General features: G+C 42.0%; 2 protein-coding genes across 2 annotated transcripts; both read right to left on the reverse strand.

Moving 5' to 3' along the window:
* Positions 1-4734: 4734 nt before the first annotated feature.
* On the reverse strand, positions 4735-12947 carry LOC124253651 (retinoic acid receptor RXR-alpha-B-like). The gene is made up of 6 exons (XM_046687463.1): positions 12421-12947; positions 11316-11473; positions 10769-10935; positions 6386-6512; positions 5324-5548; positions 4735-5082 (listed from the first exon to the last, which is right to left on the reverse strand). Exons 1-6 carry the CDS (start codon positions 12912-12914, stop codon positions 4826-4828), a joined length of 1428 nt encoding a protein of 475 aa, XP_046543419.1. The 5' UTR covers positions 12915-12947; the 3' UTR covers positions 4735-4825.
* An 85-nt stretch (positions 12948-13032) lies between these two features.
* LOC124253646 (flocculation protein FLO11-like) lies at positions 13033-17692 on the reverse strand. The gene is made up of 8 exons (XM_046687454.1): positions 17426-17692; positions 16189-16602; positions 15445-15681; positions 14394-14751; positions 14309-14360; positions 14075-14177; positions 13254-13579; positions 13033-13065 (listed from the first exon to the last, which is right to left on the reverse strand). The coding sequence occupies exons 1-8, from the start codon at positions 17604-17606 to the stop codon at positions 13033-13035; spliced, it is 1704 nt and encodes a 567-aa protein (XP_046543410.1). The 5' UTR covers positions 17607-17692.
* Positions 17693-19963: the final 2271 nt, after the last annotated feature.

Consider the following 19963-nt stretch of genomic DNA (forward strand, 5'->3'; position numbering starts at 1 on the left):
AAAGTCGAAACGGCTGCAATTACTTTTGTTATTGTATTTTTCAAAAACAGCTTCTTTGAGAGACATGTACTGTAGAAGTTGAGGCGTAAGGAAGAGTACCAATATATGGAAGAACATCTTCTTTGTTGGACAGTTGGACCGTGGTTAGGATAGGTTCCAACACCGTTATCAAATAACAGTAAACCGTACTGCCACTGAGGTGGCATATGGTCGTTGCTCAAGGTTAATTTACTGATAGACCAGAGGCAATCTCCAGCTTGGTAGCAAAATAAAGGAGATACAGACCCGTGTAAAAAGTATTCGGACGTTTGACGTAATCTCCATAGACTTACATGTTATTTCAGTGTAGCATAAATAATTTTCATGAAGTGAGTTTGGGATGGATCTTTATTTGTAACAAGCATTGTCACTAAGGTGACATAATCCCCCGCCGCAAATTATCAAATCAAACCTAAAAAGTAATGAAAGTGAAGGTCGTAATTTAAGATGAAGTTAAATGTTAACAAAAACATGACCAGTCAACCTCTCTTGGTATCTTGCTCTGTAGTTGTTCAAACGCACCAATATTTTCAAGACTCACTTTGACCTTGACATGAATGTCTAAGTGTATGAAATAAGCAAAACTAGCAATAAAGAAATTACTTATTGAAAAACATTCAAGGGAAGTCTTGAAAGTCTATGAAGAAAGTCCAGTGAATGGTTCTTGAGATATCTCGCTGACAATCTTTACATGCAGGTTAACATGCTGAAAAGTCTTCAAAGTGTCGCTCTGACCTTGAAAATTATGTGAAGGTCACCAAAATCGACTGGGCCTTGCACCTTCCCCTGATGAAGCTTGGTGTCGAATATGAAGAAAATCCAGTGAACGGTTCTCGAGATATCTCGCTGACAATCTTTACATGCAGCTGAACATGCTGAAATCTTTAAAGTGTCGCCATGACCTTGAAAATTAGGTGAAGGTCACCAAAATTGACTGGGCCCTGCGCATTCCCTAGATAAAGTTTGGTGTTGAATATGAAGAAAATCCAGTTAAAGGTTCTTGAGATATCTCGTAGCTAAGATACATAGCGTTCACTGACATAAACGTTCATGTCAGTGAACGCTATGTATCTTAGCTATGATGAACCTAGGTACCAAATATGAAAAGAATCCAGTCAACGGTTCTTAAGATATTCCAATTCGTACGTACGTACGTACAGACGGACGGACGGACGGAGCCTAATACTATATCCCCCGCTTCGCGCGGCGGGGGATAAAAATTGACAGGCAAATTTGAAATCGTCTCTGCTCTGCGCACATAATTTCAGTTCAATTTTTCAACCACTGTTTAACCAATGAGATCATATTTATCAGTTTACGTAGTATGGTTCCACAATGCACAATCCCTTAGGCCGCCATGTTAAAGCTAGGAGTTCACCCCACTGTACATATGTTGATTAAATTGATGCCTTTTGATACATAAGCAATGGAATATTAAACAGAAATTATGTGATTTTAGGTTAGATGATTCCTCACAAATGAGCAAAATTTGACTTGGATCTTACGAAAATTAAATTCATGAAAATTATTAATGCTATACTAAATTAACATGTAAGTCTATGGAAATTACGTACCGTCAAGTGTCCGAATACTTTTTGCACGAGTCTGGTATGCCGGAGGTATAGCCACATGTATTTGGTACCGCTGGAAAGCTTGGAATCTCTAGTTTTGTAAAACCAATGTTGCCAGAATTGAAAGTGTCAGGCAACGTGTCATTTTTGGATTATATGGTAAACATATTTTTTTCTCTATTTTTCAGAGAACATGACTTCTATATGAAAATGAATATATCTTCACTACGAATAGTGATTTTATCAATTTTGAGAATGCATGTGCTGATCCAAGCACTGCTTCATGGAACCATGCAAAGGTCATAACGGGAACAGGTCAAAGGGCCAAAGGACAAAAGGGTCAAAATTGAAAAAATCAAAAGTGCCAAAAAAATGTCGAAAGGGCCAAGGGAAAGTCAAAAGGGCCATAGATTTAAGTCAAAAGGGCCAAACATTTAGAAAATAGTAAGATTAGAAGAATTTTCGACTTTCCTTTGGCCCTTTTGACTTTTTTCAATTTTGGCCCTTTTGTCCTTTGGCCCTTTTGACTACAACCCGGTCATAACACGTCTTCACAAGTTCACATACAATTTCAAATAAGAATGAAATGTTCATTGCAGTTAACATGTTTAGCATTACACATTACCCTCTGCTCCAGTTTACTCCCCGAATGTTAAAGAGCAGCACCTACGACGGCAGTAGATATATACTGAACAGCAAAAGAAACGTCAGTTTGGAATTTTCCTTCGCAGAAACGGATGACTGTAAACTCATTTAATGTTTTGATTGTATATTTTTGACAACATTTCCAACTTTACCTGAGCAAAGACATTCCTTCCCAAACTCAGCATTGAACCCATGAAATGGTCTCAAAAACGCAACCTGATCTCGGAAATGCACCCCCAAACCTGGTTAAAAACATTCACATTACAACGTCAGCAGGACGCCCCGACTCACGACAGCTCAGAAGAAGCAGTCGCTAGGAAGACTTGAAGCTGGCCACACTGCACAAGCCGTTGCCAGTCACTTCCAGGTCAAAGTTCGGACCATCTACAGGCTGCAGCAACGTTTCCGGGCCACCAACACCACAAATGATCGCCCCCGTACTGGCAAACCAAGGGTGACCACAAGGCGACAAGACCGCCATGTTGTGCGACAGCATGTACAGAATCCCTTCATGCAGGCGTCCGAAACAGCACGCCAGACAGTGGGAACACACGGAAGACCAATCAGTACTGATACAGTACGCCGACGTCTTAACAGCAGGGTTCACAGATGAGAGTCGGTAGTGCGTATCAACTGCAGATGGCAGAACAAGAATATGGCGACGACATGGCCAGCGTTACTCAGACCACGTCACCGGAACAACATTTCCCAGCATGATAACGCCCGGGCCCATACTGCCAGAGCTTCACGGGACCTCCTGCAGCAAAACGGTGTCAACATTATGCAGTGGCCCGCCCTTAGTCCTGATTTGAACCCAATTGAACATCTTTGGGATGAAATGCAGAGGAGACTGAATAATGTCATACCAAGGCCGAACACAGCCGATTTATTGCGCCAGGCCTTTCTCAGAGTGTGGTTCCAGGTGCCAATGGCCTTCATCAGTCGATTGGTGCACTCCATGCATAGAAGTTGTGCAGCAGTTATTGCCGCTCGTGGGGGCCACACTAGATACTGGTCAAGAGTCTGAATGGACAGCAAAAATTCACGTAATGTCTTGAAATTGAGTTATTCATTGATGTGTCAAGATATTGTACACAAAAAATGTTTTTGATCCGCTTATTATGTCAATTGCAATAAAGAAATATACCCATAGAATGTGTTCCTCCACTTGATTTCTGATGTTTTCGCATTAGACAGCCAATTTGTCAAATAACGTTGTAATTATGTTCTTTTCCCTACTGCACACTTATACTTGGGTACGACTTTTGAAAAATTTCTATATGAAGTACAGAACAGTAGAGGAGTTCCAAACATTTGGTTGGTTGGTTGTTTTTTTGTTTTACGCCGCACTCAGCAATATTCCAGCTATGCGGTGCGGTCTGTAAATAATCGAGTCTGAATCAGACAATCCAGTGATCAACAGCACAAGCATCGATCTACGCAATTGGGATACTATGCCGTGTGTCAACCAAGTCAGCGAGCCTGATCCCCCGATCGCGTTAGTCGCCTCTGGTAACCACTATCAAATTGTTATGATACCAGGTGTTCGTGAAGAGTTGAGCGTATATCCTGCCCCACTGATGAATAATATATAAGCCAAAGAAAACTGAGTGTATGGCTGCGCTAGTACCTTCTGACCACGGAGTGTTTGATTACTTCATGAGTTTCACATTCTACGAATATCGAGATTACTTCCGTGGAAATTGATCATATGTATATTAGAAAAGTGATATTCGCAAATATTTCTTTTTCGATGAAGAAAGCAAGAGCTATCCCCCAGATGCATGTTAATGGTTACACAGTGCACAAATTATTATGATAAGTATCATGTAATTGTTTCTGTATGTACATGCTAGTCTTTCACTGGCAACCACCGAGTTTTAAGATCTGTTTTGGTAAGAAGAGGTTCACAGCATGCTGTTGTAGAGCTTCAAAGCAGTTGTTCGTGAACCAAGTATACCATCATGTACCTTATTGTTCAGAATATGTCAGTAGCTCTTACTAGTCTTACCTCTCAAATAGGTACTGTGTAGTTTTGTCATGCCACCATCGACACAGTTACAGTTGTCCTATCCAACCCCTTCTTCTGCGCCACTTTCTTCTTGATAACCTCCAAGTGGGAAGGTTGAGAGCAGGCAGACCTCCATGCATGGAAAACGTTTGTCACAGCCTTCGTGCAACAAATAGGTCTGTCTGTCCGACTACTGGCGTATTGATGTGTAAGTGTGTTAATATTTCACAGTGCACACAGAAGCCAATGTTAGTGCGCCCAGAGGGGAATTCACAATTACTAATGCATTGGAACTAAGCATTTACACGCCCTTAAGGATGCCTCAATGAGCAGACAAAATGACGACTTGTAGGCGAAATGGCTTATCAATCAAAAAGTGTAACTTCCCGACCTTTGGAAAAGTACCGTCAAACATGTCGGTTTGTAAGGGACCTAAGCGTGGCAGTCCTGAAAGAACGACGACTAGAAAAATCTCTTTGTTGGTTTATTAATTTATTACATATAGTTATGCGTATTTACAAAATGCATTACTTCTTGGGACCGCCAAAATGTTAAAAGACTAAAACAAGTCCGTCTGCTGATCCTCCAGCATATCCATTATATGAACGTGAACAGGGATGTCCGACATCATTTTGTAGAATCTTAGGTGTTCCATACTGGCCAGAGTGACGGAGCGTAATCCCGGCAGACGAAGGAGCACCTTGGCAAACCGCGCCGGTTGCTGTGGATGTCTGCACAGGCAGTAACCTTCCAGAGATGTATACACGTTGCTGCGTAGTGTTTCGACAATTGAAGGTGCCTGTAACCCCTTTACATCTAAAACATACCAAATAATAGAGACAAATCATCACCGCAGTCTCATGAAAAACACATTTTTCCTTTACAGGCATGAGAAAAGCTACAAGTTAATGTATAGGCGTTGCAATCAGTATTGCAATAAAGGAAAATATGGCTTCGTTGTGAGAGAGCAAGTTCAGGATTGGTGCAAACAAACATTTCGAGAGCACCAGGAAAACTGACATGTGTCTGATGTGTCAATGTTTTTGAAATACAATACCTGGGTTGAGTAATATGATGGCTCGAATACAGCCCAGCTCTGCTTTATCCATCTGTAAGGCCTTCATGCGGCCTACTACTTCTGTCAAGACTCTATCAATTATTGCCCCAATTCCAGCTTTGCGTGCAGCGGCACGGTCAACGTGTAACCCCGTAGACAACAAGATAGCATCGGTCACAGCAGTCGATCGGTGACAGAAACCAGCAATCAGTAACTCGTTCCAGCCTGAAAAAGTAATCTGTTACTGAATAAGTAATACCTTGTCAAACTAAGCGAAGCATCATGAATATAATTTCATTACAAACCTGACACTACTCGTCGCATTTGTCTTCAGTAACAACGACAACAAATCTTGTTTGATCACGGTATACATATCTCTCTCTCTCTCTAGCTGAGCATTATTTGATGTTATGCCATTTTCAATTGAAAAAGATAAGAGCATGACAGGTCCAGAGAAACAGCTGGCCAGGGGAGTACCAGAATGTTCTGCTGTCTCATGACATCTGTCACAGGACATGTGAGCGAGTGAGTTTAGCTTTACGCCACACTCAGCAATATTCCAGCTATATAGCGGCGGTCTGTAAATATCAAGTCTGGACCAGACAATCCAGTGATCAACAGCATGAGCATCGATCTGCGTAATTAGGAACTGATGACGTGTGTCAACCAAGCCAGCGAGCCTGACCACCCGATCCCGTTAGTCGCCACTTACGACAAGCATGGGTTACTGAAGGTTCATTCTAACCCGGACCTTCACGGGTCACAGGACATGTGAACGAGAATTATTTTGCTGAAGCGTGAAGTTACGTCTCTGTCCTTGAATGAATGGCTGCACATGAGCTCCAATGATCTTATCCCTGTATCGCAGACCTGTCAGATTGCCATTGACAATGTTTTCAACCAACATGAGATGTGCTTTGCTACATGTTTATCTAGGGATATTTTCATACTTTCTTTCATGTAATTTTATGTTATGCACAGTTATTTTTTTCCGTTAGTACATATCTAAATACTACCTCCTAGTTTTTGTGATCATCCTTTAAGATTGGTAAGGGGTATTACCTGCCCGCAGCAGTACCACCTGGTCCTCCAGCGACAGCTCCATGAAGTGGGGGATCATCTTTGCCCATGTCACCAAGGTTAACAGCTGCTTGTCCGCAGCCTGGCATATCTTCGTGACTGCCTCTTTCTTGGGTGGGGGATAAACAACGAGATTTAGATTAGAAAGATTCCACTAGGCATGCATATATGGCTACTGTGTATCACTGATAATGAACTGTTACAACCTCTTCATTAACATCAAGTTTACATGAAGACATCGATTCATAAATGGCTACAAGGAAGTTACTATCTATATCACACCTGGAAATTATTTAACAAATTTGTGTGTCTCGGCTTACATTAAATTAGCGGAGTGCACACATAGTACGTTGGGAAAACTACATGCTTTTCTGTAAGATGATGTCTTGACTTCAAGAAAACACTAAACGGATAGTTTTCTTCAACGTTTTTATACTGGATATGGCACAATGCACAAATAATCTGTTTTGTTTCAAAATTATACCTGTTACACGCACGGAGCTCGAGAGAGGATCAGACGGCATGGCGTGTATGTGATGAGACTAAAACCTTTATTTGTTACCTGGGAACGTTGTAAATCAATATCTAGTGTACCTTTGGAAAATGGTTTTAAACAGGTGATATCCTGTGCTCCTGGCTGCTCAGATCTGGACTCATGGCGGACCACGGAAAGTGAGTCACTGCATTATTCTGAATCAAAGCTGTCACTGCACGAGCACGATGTGGCCTAGCATTGCCATCCATAAAATCAGGTCTTGTAGCAAGAGGGTGCTTATCAAAGTGGGGTAAAACAACTAGATACACTGATCACCCGTCAAAATGAAGTCAAGTTTGCAGTAATGAGAGACACATTCCCACACCATGGCTGAACCTCAAACAAAGGCAACTGTTTGTTGAATGTTATATTATTATGCTGTATTTGCTGCCTCCAAACTCTCATGCGTCCTTCAGTTACATGAAGGAGGAATCGACTTTCATAAGTCCAGTGTATTCTTCACCAAGTCCTCAATTTCCAATGTTGCCGTGGTAAACACCAAGCTTGTTTGTGATGAACTCTCAGAAGAGGGCATTTCATGACTTTTTAAAGATCTCTATTACGTTATCAAGACAGAATAATGTGTACATGAAGAGAAAAAGTAAGCCATTCGAAAACACAAAGTGGCTGCCAGTCGCTATCACTGTTTCGCACATTACTACAAATAGTTTTTACAAACACTGCGTTTGCCACAAAGGCTTTTCATCATCCAAAATAACAAAAAGAAAGGTCTCAGACAGGCAGCAATCACAAAGGCAGAGTGAGTGATGACAAATACATTTGTATTTTTAGTCAACATCCACAAAAACACCATTCGTCACTTATAGGGACGTTTTCAGCAAAACAATTAAGTTAAGAACCGTCCCCAGTAACGGCCCCACGTCAAGACTGATGACTTCGAACCATGCACCCCCGACACAGGTTCACGCCAGCAGCCCGTACCATACCTGGCACTCGACTGAAGTGCATCTTCGAGAACAGTTTGACGACGTCTACGTGTCCACAGAGACCATATATTATATGGTCTCTGGTGTCCACGGCATCCTTGCAAGATGCCCAGTTTGACTGACGCCAGGATATGGACATTGGCGGCTATAGTAGAGCAGACAACACTTGTTTTAGGGAGCACTTGAGTCGAGAAGAAGTCTCTACACCTATGAGTTATGTTTACTTCTTCACCGAGCTGACAACAGGACACGTGACCTCAGGCGTACGGGTGAACATTACACCACACCACGTTTTCTGGAAGGGGATGGTTTTGGAGGTGTGGGTGTTATAACCTGGGCTGGAATAACAACTGCAGCTAGGACGGCAATGATTATGATTTAGGGGAACTTGAATGTTGTGAGGTACCGAGACGAGATTTTGTATGTGGCCAATTTACCGTTCTTGCATCAGAATAGCCACGGAGTGGCGCCAGACCACTCATTGTTTGAGCTGTACAGCGTTCCCCTACCCTGCAAGATCACCTGATTTTCACCAACTGAACACGTCTGGGATAAAGTGGAGCAAAGTTTACGACATCACCCGATTCCTCCAACAACGATGCAGGAACTCTGCCAGGCTTCAAGGTGCCAGGTCAACATCAATGCACAAGGAGGAAACTCTCGTTTTAGACCGTGTGAACATGTGTCGTACGCCGTTCTTATGGACTTTTGATCATTATCTTACCTTGAAACACTTGTCTTTCGATATAATAACAGTTCATTGCCAACTGATGCTGTTTGTTGGGTGCCATTGAGTATACATACCTACTAGCAACAGTGGGAAAAATGGGCCTAGGCTTGATATCCAGGGTGAATATAATGTACTTCACACAACAGCTGATCTGGTAATTGTGGGAAGATTGAAACAAGCGTCTTCTCACTGGCATCGTGTTTTAAGCCTTCCATACTACATTGGATTAGTCAGTGCTGTTACTTCACATTCCAGTTCACACCTACCACCAAAAAGTACCGAAATATAGTAATTTCCATACCATAATGATAATGGCAAGGATCAACTTCTTGTAGAGTTAATTATTGTGGAAGAGGTTGAAACATATCACCGCAACCTCTCCGTGTGCAGGATCGACTACAAACACACACACACACCCTAACCATACGAATCTGTCCTTCATGACTGGATTCTGAAGTCTCTTCATTGTATTGAACTCCCTGAGCAACTACTTGATTTACTCAAGACTTTTATGAGTTGCTCCAATTGATTCAACATGAGATGTACTTGCAAGTGCAGGTGCAGACTTTGGGATCCATTCCAATCAGAAGGGGAATATTTCAGGGGGACTCCTTGAGTGCTTTGCTTTTGTGTTTGTCTCTAAATCCTTTGAGCCTTCTGTTCAATAAAGTTGGTGGTTGTTATCCTGGACCTCCTCAGCACACATGCCCAACACCGCTTACTCTCTCCTTTACATGGATGATATCGAGGTCCTTGCCAAAGGAGATATTATTTGAAAGAATATGATCTCTTTGTGGAGTCCTTTCCTAAGGATATTGGCATGACATTTGGATTCGACAAATGCAATGCTCTGCATTTGAAACATGGCAAGGTAATTAATGATGGATTGGTTACATGCTAGAGGATTTATTGCGCATCCTGTGGAAGATCAGGCCTACACCTACCTTGGAATGCAAATTCAAGACAAACTTTGGGCCGAGTATAAATAATCTGGAGCTCAGCGCTAAATGCTCGAAGTCTTGACCGCCTAACCAGAACGATCATGTCTGATAACTCTGGTACCTCTCGTTTATATATGCCGATTAATTCGGGAGGTAGGGATTTGATTGAAGTGGAGGCTCTTCATTCAGAATTTGATTGTGTACTTTTGCACATAATTATTATGGTCATGCATGCCAAGACTCATTATGAAAACAAGGAAATCCACAACTGTATTAAGCGCGAAGATTGTTTTACAGAATCTGAAATTTGAGGTTGATTTTACTGTTGGTGATGTCCTGCTGGAGGGTACAGCGATGGGAATAAACCAGGTGAAGTCATTCACCAAGTCTGCCCAGTCGGTCATTTGTGGAGAAGCTTTCTGAGAAACCAATGCATTGTGTGTACAGTGTGTGGAACAAAATAGCAATCCAACTGACTCCTTCTTTGAATGAAGTTGTCTGATTCATAAAGAAAAAACTAATATGAAATGGTGACTGTGACATGCAATGAGACTGTTTAACAACATCTTGTCAGTGGGTGCCCTTCTTTGGGACAAACAAAATATCTTAAACGACATGATGGCATGGGTCGTAGCTTTTCCTACCGTTTCGCCATCACTGTGGCTTTGACTCCGAGGTCCATCCATGGTACGACCCTGAACATGTCCAGGGCGTCATGGAAAATGACAATTTTCAACTTCTTTGGAATATGCCTTTTTGGAAATGCCAAGGAATTTATTAACATGTATATCATTGAATTTTCTGTCCCTTTTGACAGCAACGTGATTAACAAGATTCAGGAAAAACAAAGCAAATATGCGGACCTCGCTTGCATCCCAAGTACACTGTACACACTCAGGCTCCCCATTGGTCTCGCTGACCTTGGTTGAGTACCTTCTGAAGTCTTGGCTCAGATCAGGAGAGTACCGGGGCTCACTACCTGGAGCATATCCCTTTTGACACTCTGGGTAATGCAGAAGGCTGCAGTGTTGGGGAGTCTCCGTGTTACTTTGAAAGGTTTTGGTGGGTTCGGCTAGGCAGCGCTTGCTGGGAGAAGTCCCGATTCGCTGTCTGGGCTGCGTGCAGAGGTGAGTGCATCTAACAGTCTAGTTGGGTACTGTGAAGAAACCCTTGGCCTGTCTTATGTTCTCACTTTCTAGTTGGGTACTTTACCTGTGTGTTGACGTAAGTGTCAGTCTTGGGCTCTATTGCTAACTCAGCGTCGAGTATATCCTTGATTGGCATATCAAAGGCACGTGGACGGAAGGCGCTTGTCATAGTTGTATGCGTGAAGAGAGGGGGCTTGTTCGCTCTGGTAGCACTACTACCCTGCTGGACATCTGTTGATCAGAATATGGGAAGAATGATGATACTTTTTATGGATATACAACGTAGTTATTCTGTGAAAGGGGACGTTTCGACATAGATTCTAATGTCATTGTCAAACAAGTGACTTGCTTGAGGTCACATTAGAATTAGTGACATTAGAAGCTATGTCAAAACGTTGCCTTTCACAGAATAAAGTAGTTGTATATCCATAACAAAATATCATAATTCTTCATCTTCCCAAGTTCTGAAATGCCCATGAAGGAAGAATATGTGAGTCGAAGTTTCTGGTAAGAATCGCTTAATAATGATTGTCTACTTATGGTTTTCTAGCTTCTGATACGCTTCATAATTAGTGACTACCAAAAGTGTGGGACTCTCATCAAGGCCCTACCGTCTTGGTTCATGCCCAGGAGGAGACATTTCTTAAATCTGCAAAACTGACATCTGCTTCGCGTAAGCCGGTCAATGACACACGTGCCTTGAGCATGACAGGTGTAGATCAGGTTCCTGATAATTGTGCGCCTAAAGAACGCTTTGCAAGGCTCACAACTGCAAAAAGATTGAAATTGAGAGATGACAACGACACAGTTCCCAATTACACATGCATCATACAGATAGTAATGTTTCTTTTCAAACTGGATCTTCATTGTTTTGATTACTAACTGAGTCTAATCAACAACTGAATTAATTAATCTTAGGGCTGGCAATTTATTTGAAGGGAAGTGGGGTTTGTAATTGGATAGCAAAATATATGCAAGTAAAGGCCTTTTTAGAAATTTATGGAAAATTCCACACATTGAATTTCTTACTTAAATGACGGTTATGGTAAGAAATAGTTCAGTGTTTCTCTGATGTTAGTGAAAGAACAATATTTTGATTTTTATGAAACATGAATTCTACGCATGTTCTCTGTTAACGCCATCTCGGGTCAAGAGTTGCATGAGGCTAGTTGCCAGTCAGTATCGGGCGTGTCTGTTACTAGTCTGTTTGCGCCAATCCCAGGTTGATGGTTTGGTGTTACGATGAACACAAAAATGCCAGGAAACAACATGTTCCTCTTGCACTATACCGCTCTTTTTCAGACAGGTGGGGCATACTTTCTACCAAGGTTTTGCCGCCCAGAAATGTTATTTCCGGAGCTACGGTACGTTACGATATGTGTTTTAGCATGCGTGATTCAAAAATCAATGGCAATTTCAGCTTGGTGTCATTAACTCAATATGCATAAGTATGCAGATGAGTTCACCCAGTGGGATCTATCTGTAACACACACACACACACACACACACTCTCTCTCTCTCTCTCTCTCTCACACACACACACACACACACACATATACAATATGGTTGTTCATCTAAAAGGGGTCTCAAAATATGTCATCGGAACATCATACATCACATTGCTTTAAAAACCTAGATATAAAACTAAAGAATAATATCCTAACTTCAGATGTTGACAGTTACAGTTGATCACATGTTACAAACACAAAGCCATACCTTAAAGTACCATAGTTTCTACCAGTTGCTTGATCGCCACAGATAGAGCACAGTCCTGAAGACAACTGACTGGATTGTGATGTTCTGTCTTGGGACGGCTGGTTTGATTGCGATGTTCGGTCCTGTAAGAACTGACCTGACTGTGGAGCCCTATCTGGGCTGGACTGACTTGACAGTTTTGCTTTGACTTGTGACAACTGACCTGCCTGATAGATTCTGTCAGGGAACAACTGACTTGACTGTTGTGTTCTATCTTTTGAAAACTGACTTGATTGGTGTGTTATATCTGGTGCCATCTGATCTGGCTGCTGTGTTCTATCTGGTGAAAATTGACTTGCTTGTAGTGTTCTGTCGGGGAACATTTGACTTGACTGTTGTGTTCTATCTGGTGCCATTTGACCTGGCTGTTGTGTTCTATCTGGTGAAAATTGACTTGCTTGTAGTGTTCTGTCGGGGAACATTTGACTTGACTGTTGTGTTCTATCTGGTGCCATTTGACCTGGCTGTTTTGTTCTATCTGGTGAAAATTGACTTGCTTGTAGTGTTCTGTCGGGGAACATTTGACTTGACTGTTGTATTCTATCTGGTGCCATTTGACCTGGCTGTTGTGTTCTATCTGGTGAAAATTGACTTTCTTGTAGTGTTCTGTCGGGGAACATTTGACTTGACTGTTGTGTTCTATCTGGTGCCATTTGACCTGGCTGTTGTGTTCTATCTGGTGAAAATTGACTTGCTTGTAGTGTTCTGTCGGGGAACATTTGACTTGACTGTTGTGTTCTATCTGGTGCCATTTGACCTGGCTGTTGTGTTCTATCTGTTGACAATAGACTTGCTTGTAGTGTTCTGTCGGGGAACATCTGACTGGACTGTTGTGTTCTATCTGGTAAAATCTGACTTGACCGTTGTGTTCTATCTGGTGTCATCTGATCTGGCTGTTGTGTTCTATCTGGTAAAAATCCACTTGGCTGTTGTGTTCTATCTGGTGTCATCTGATCTGGCTGTTGTGTTCTATCTGGTAAAACTCCACTTGGCTGTTGTGTTCTATCTGGTGTCATCTGATCTGGCTGTTGTGTTCTATCTGGTGTCATCTGATCTGGCTGTTGTGTTCTATCTGGTAAAAATCCACTTGGCTGTTGTGTTATATCTGGTGCCATCTGATCTGGCTGTTGTGTTCTATCTGGTGAAAATTGACTTTCTTGTAATGTTCTGTCAGGGAACATTTGACTTGACTTTTGTGTTCTATCTGGTGCCATTTGACCTTGCTGTTGTGTTCTATCTGGTGAAAATTGACTTGCTTGTAGTGTTCTGTCGGGGAACATTTGACTTGACTGTTGTATTCTATCTGGTGCCATTTGACCTGGCTGTTTTGTTCTATCTGGTGAAAATTGACTTGCTTGTAGTGTTCTGTCGGGGAACATTTGACTTGACTGTTGTGTTCTATCTGGTGCCATTTGACCTGGCTGTTGTGTTCTATCTGGTGAAACTTGACTTGCTTGTAGTGTTCTGTCGGGGAACATTTGACTTGACTGTTGTGTTCTATCTGGTGCCATTTGACCTGGCTGTTGTGTTCTATCTGGTGAAAATTGACTTGCTTGTAGTGTTCTGTCGGAGAACATTTGACTTGACTGTTGTGTTCTATCTGGTGCCATTTGACCTGGCTGTTGTGTTCTATCTGGTGAAAATTGACTTGCTTGTAGTGTTCTGTCGGGGAACATTTGACTGGACTGTTGTGTTCTATCTGGTGCCATTTGACCTGGCTGTTGTGTTCTATCTGTTGACAATAGACTTGCTTGTAGTGTTCTGTCGGGGAACATCTGACTGGACAGTTGTGTTCTATCTGGTAAAACTGACTTGACTGTTGTGTTCTATCTCGTGTCATCTGATCTGCCTGTTGTGTTCTATCTGGTAAAAATCCACTTGGCTGTTGTGTTCTATCTGGTGTCATCTGATCTGGCTGTTGTGTTCTATCTGATGAAAATCCACTTGGTTGTTGTGTTCTATCTGGTGCCATCTGATCTGGCTGTTGTGTTCTATCTGGTGAAAATTGACTTTCTTGTAGTGTTCTGTCGGGGAACATTTGACTTGACTGTTGTGTTCTATCTGGTGCCATCTGATTTGGCTGTTGTGCTCTATCTTCTGAGAATTGACCTCCTTGTAGTGTTCTGTCAGGGAACAACGGACTTGACTGTTGTATTCTATCTGTTGCCATCTGATGGAGCTGTTGTGTTCTATCTTGTGAGAATTGTCTATCTTGTGGTGTTCTGTCGGGGAACAACGGATTTGTCTTTTGTATTCTATCTGGTGAATACTGACTTGACTGTTGTGTTGTGCCTGGTACCCATTGACTTGACTGTGCTGTTATATCTGGTGACAACTGACTTGACTCTGGCATTCCATCTGGTACCCATTGACTTGACCGTGCTGATATGTCTGGTGACAACTGACTTGACTCTGGTATTCCATCTGGTACCCATTGACTTGACTGTGCTGTTATGTCTGGTGACAACTGACTTGACTCTGGCATTCCATCTGGTACCCATTGACTTGACCGTGCTGATATGTCTGGTGACAACTGACCTGACTCTGGTATTCCATCTGGTACCCATTGACTTGACTGTGCTGATATGTCTGGTGACAACTGACTTGACTCTGGCATTCCATCTGGTACCCATTGACTTGACCGTGCTGATATGTCTGGTGACAACTGACCTGACTCTGGTATTCCATCTGGTACCCATTGACTTGACTGTGCTGATATGTCTGGTGACAACTGACTTGACTCTGGCATTCCATCTGGAACCCATTGACTTGACTGTGCTGATATGTCTGGTGACAACTGACTTGACTCTGGCATTCCATCTGGAACCCATTGACTTGACTGTGCTGTTATATCTGGTGACAACTGACTTGAACCCGGTATTCCATCTGGTACCCATTGACTTGACTGTGCTGATATGTCTGGTGACAACTGACTTGACTCTGGCATTCCATCTGGTACCCATTGACTTGACTGTGCTGTTATACCTGGTGACAACTGACTTGACTGTATATTTCTGTTTGGTGACAACTGACTTGACTGTCGTACTGTGTCTGGTGACAACTGAATTGGATGTGTATTTATTACCTTTGACTGTTGGAAGCTTGGAGTGGTGCTGTGTGTTAATTCCTTTGATAAACTAGGCTTCACAATGGGCTCAGATTGGAAGAAAATACTCTGTTCAGTGAAGTCCCCTGGTTTTGTAGAGTCGCTGACTGAATAATCTGCAATGACAGTGAGTCTATGCGTCACAGATTTATCACACGGTCAACACAAGGCGTCAACAAGATTGTTTCAAGATTTTCTATGAAATATATGTAGTTCAATATATTTTCGATCTGTCACATTTATGACTGTGTATCTTTGACTATGAGTAGTGTTAAATCTGATGAAATTCCCTATTTTTCACCCGTAACAAGTTTTTTGTTACTGTTATATCAGGTAGTAAGTGGATGCTGCCAGCGCCCACAGTCAGTAATGTTCCAGCTACTCTGTGGTGGCAGGTCAGCACAACCAATTTAGCCAGGCAGAAATAAAAGCCATGATAGGGTACAAATTAAACCCAAAACCAACCCAACCATCAACCCCATCACCCTCACCACGACCATAGGAGATTGATTGTTAGTTTATTTGTGATTTTTCATTAAATAAAACGTTTCATATTCAGCAACATGAAAATACATTAATGACGAAACCATAACAGTCATTATCTTCTCTGTGTTATGTGATACCTGATAGATGATTCTGCTGGCTTGACGAATTTCTTTGTTTCTTTGAAATTTCACCATCAAGTGCTTCACTGTGGAAACAATGTGAATGTGGCACACTCGTGCATTTATCTGAGTCGTTTCTCTTGACACCTCGTTGAGCACCGATTTTAGGCACTTCATTGAGATCTGTGGCAGTGCCCAATGTTGTTGAAGTGGAGAGAACAGATACACACACTGAAGTAACCATGGTTGTGTCCAGTGTTGATGAAGGAGAGAGAACAGATGCATGCGCTGAAGTAACCATGGTTGTGTCCAATGTTGATGAAGGGGAGAGAACAGATGCATGCGCTGAAGTAACCATGGTTGTGTCCAATGTTGATGAAGGGGAGAGAACAGATGCATGCGCTGAAGTAACCATGGTTGTGTCCAGTGTTGCTAAAACAGAAGGAACATATATACGTGTTGGGAAACTGACGCGGCAATCGCTGTCGGAGATGATTGTGTGAACATATAGATGTACCACAAACCGACAGAAAGGGGGCTTCCTCGCTACCCAAGAATGGAGCATTGAGTGTCGTGACGAGGGGTGACAAACTGATCAGATTACATTATATTTGAAGGTATTGGAGGTTTTGCATTACCATGCAATTATTTCTGTTAGCTCATCCTGCAGGGCGCCCATCATGGGCAAATTTGCCGTAGCAGCGGGGCAGAGCTGAAGCCTACGCTTGCCGAGCGCGGTCCCCCATCCGGGTACTCTCTGTAGTCAGTGCATGGCTTAATTAATTTACCTGACTTGTGGCCATGTTCGCAAACAAATATGTAAAGATAATTGCGCGTCTACACTAAAGCTCTCTCGGTACTACAGCTTAATTTATCAAAAGGGGCAGGGAATCCATGCAATCGTTGAAATGATCGAGCGATGTCATAAACAGAATCCTCGTGGACTAAAGGTCAACTTGGACTAACCGATCTTGAGCTGGCTGGGGTATCGGAGAGTTATAACCTTGTTGGAAAATACACATATACGTATGAAGTTTTTACTTTCGTATCCTAAAACGGAGCAGCTATTTTCCAAAGGGCTGTATATGCGCTTGCTAAGAAGACCATTTTACACACACTCACAGACACAGCAAAATGATCTATACACATGTGAGAGAGGGGCTTGAAAGCCAATATTATTTGGTTTTGTTTGTTTCAGTCGTATAACATAAACATGTGTTAACATGGCATAAACAAATAAATGGAATTGGCTTACCTATGGCTTTACCCACTGGAATAGCTGCTAGTGTTTTATCTACAGTTGTCGGAGTGGGAGATGATACTGGCCTATCGTCATCAGATGATCCCTTTGGGGATGGCGAATATTTAGGAGATGGAAGCTTGACTGAGAAATCACTACTTAGCTCGGATACTGATTCCCTGGCTGGAGACGACATGGCTTACTCGTTGTGTCAGTGTTGGGTGTAAGCTACGCAGATACTGAATACGTCTTACGGTCTCCTCTCACCCGTGTGTTCCACAGCCAGAGACAATAGAGTGACGTCACACAGCTGACATGACGTCATCGCGATGCGCGAAGCAAACTATTTACATTTACTAGTACTAGTACATCAGTACTAAAGGTTGGTTTTTAAAAAAAATAAAGCTTAAATCAGGAGCTCGGCATAAGAATAGATAGTTCATGGTTGTGTAACACCGCACTCAGCAATATTCCTGCTACCGTATTTCCTCTAATAAGCGCCGGAACTCTAATAAGCGCAGGGGGTAAATTAGACTAAGGCTTAGTCTCTGAATATATATAATTTTGATAGTAACAAACAAGCCATTTTATATTGAAAAGGAGCCCTAGGGAGACCAGTTGAGGAAATCTAGACTTGCTTTATTTATGGCTTTAGCACTGCAGAGAGGGCTTGGCAGTAGGGGAATTAATGTGGTTCAGGGACTGTGAGACAGACTAGGGGTAAAGCAGCTCACTAATAAATAAATTGCGGTAATTAAAGTGAGCGCAAAAGCGCCGGGCCTCTTATCTGAAGCGCCGGGTCTAGAAGTCCGTTGAAATAATAAGCTCCCGAACGCTTATTAGAAGAAATACGGTAATGGAGTCTAGATCACTCAGCATAAGAGCTCTAACATGACCCTTCACACTATTACATATCAGTGTTATTCAGTATTCAGTCTCCCCTCAAATACCAAGTACCAAAATGTTAAATTAATTTGCAATACGGTTCCGCCGACTGTAAATGTTGTTGAAATGAAACATATACTCATGCCAATAATGGTTGTCACCCCTCCCCACCCCAACCCCAACCCCACCTCACACCCCAATTCCCACACCCCTCTCCAATTAAAATAATTGAAGGGGGTGACATGAGTATATAAATGAATAATACAAAAATATGAAAACATGTGCTCTTTCCGTATCATACTGATAATCTGATAGCATATTACAACAAGCTGCTTTCAATACTTTTACATCAGTAAAAATGATTGTTGTGCAGAAATGTAGAGAATCTATATCTGTTTTCAAGAATTTTCTATCTTGCAACAAGATGTGAACACCACTGATTGCGCCAACCGTCAAAAGATGAACTATCATAAACATTGTTGTTTTAAGGAATGGGGCATTCTCCATCTCCCCCGTGTTTCTCACTTTTCGAGGCATGTTTTACGAACCAGAATCTAAATTTCACAGAGCTGGTACAGAACGGACGCAGTGGCCTTAAAGTGTTATGCGTGCGTTACACGTACAAGCATAGACATAACTGGTTTGAAGCTACAGGTCACCAGAGCCTGTACATTACCCAACAAATACACATACGGGCGACTCTGCAAACTGGTAAGTGATATGTGATATGTTGCCAATATTTCGGTATATGGTCTTGTATGGAGTGACAGCAGCCACACATACACATACAGACAGGGCAGGAATCAGCACCCCTGTACACTTTAACAATATGCCTTCGTTGTTTCTCTGTCGACCGTATCGTACATTGGCGAATGTAGCTGACCCCATGCCCTGAAAGTTTATGCCCATTAAAACTCTCGGGAGTACGGGTGAAAATGAACTGTGTTAATTCTAAATTGTCTATTCACTAAGGCACGGACATTATAATAAATCATCATATGATTTAGGTTGGAAGCCATGTTCATTATATACATGAATTTCATTTCTTTCTGGTGGCCATATTTGATCTTTTTGAGTGGCGTCTTAATATCTTACTCAATTTAGTCATTATCTGGTTTTGAATGTTATATAACTACACCGACCCTGTGCACAGTTTCATACTTTGGCACAAATTGGACATGTTTTTACGAAAAACGACCGGGCCATTACCAAATGTTGCTGTTGAAAACGGGAACTCGAGTCTGGATAAGGTTTTGAGATCATTCTCTATTCGCGCCAGAACCTTATAGTAACTGTTGTCTTGTCCTGTCGATTGCTTTGGTAATGGTCTGTTTTGGAATACGCACAGTAAACTCAGTTTTGCAACAATGCAGTTTTGACCAGTGTCTCTTTCGCAACAGGTTTAGCGCAACACATGACTGATAATAGTTTAAGATCTTATGTTTTTACAAAAGACAAACTTAGTTTGTGATTCAAATTAAAGCGAACTATGAATTTGTTAGACGCACGTAGCAGTCTACAAACGATAGATCATGAGATATAGGGTGTTGCATTAATTAAATTTGTGCATGTCAAGATAGCAGTTAGACACGAAAATGAAACGCAAAGGGTGAAAACATTCTAATATTGATTTCCTACATAGATCTAATATATTTTCGTTTCTCCTTG

The sequence above is a fragment of the Haliotis rubra genome, unplaced genomic scaffold (assembly GCF_003918875.1).
Source record: "Haliotis rubra isolate DU_JTF1 unplaced genomic scaffold, ASM391887v1 Scf548, whole genome shotgun sequence".
Classification (NCBI taxonomy): domain Eukaryota; kingdom Metazoa; phylum Mollusca; class Gastropoda; order Lepetellida; family Haliotidae; genus Haliotis; species Haliotis rubra.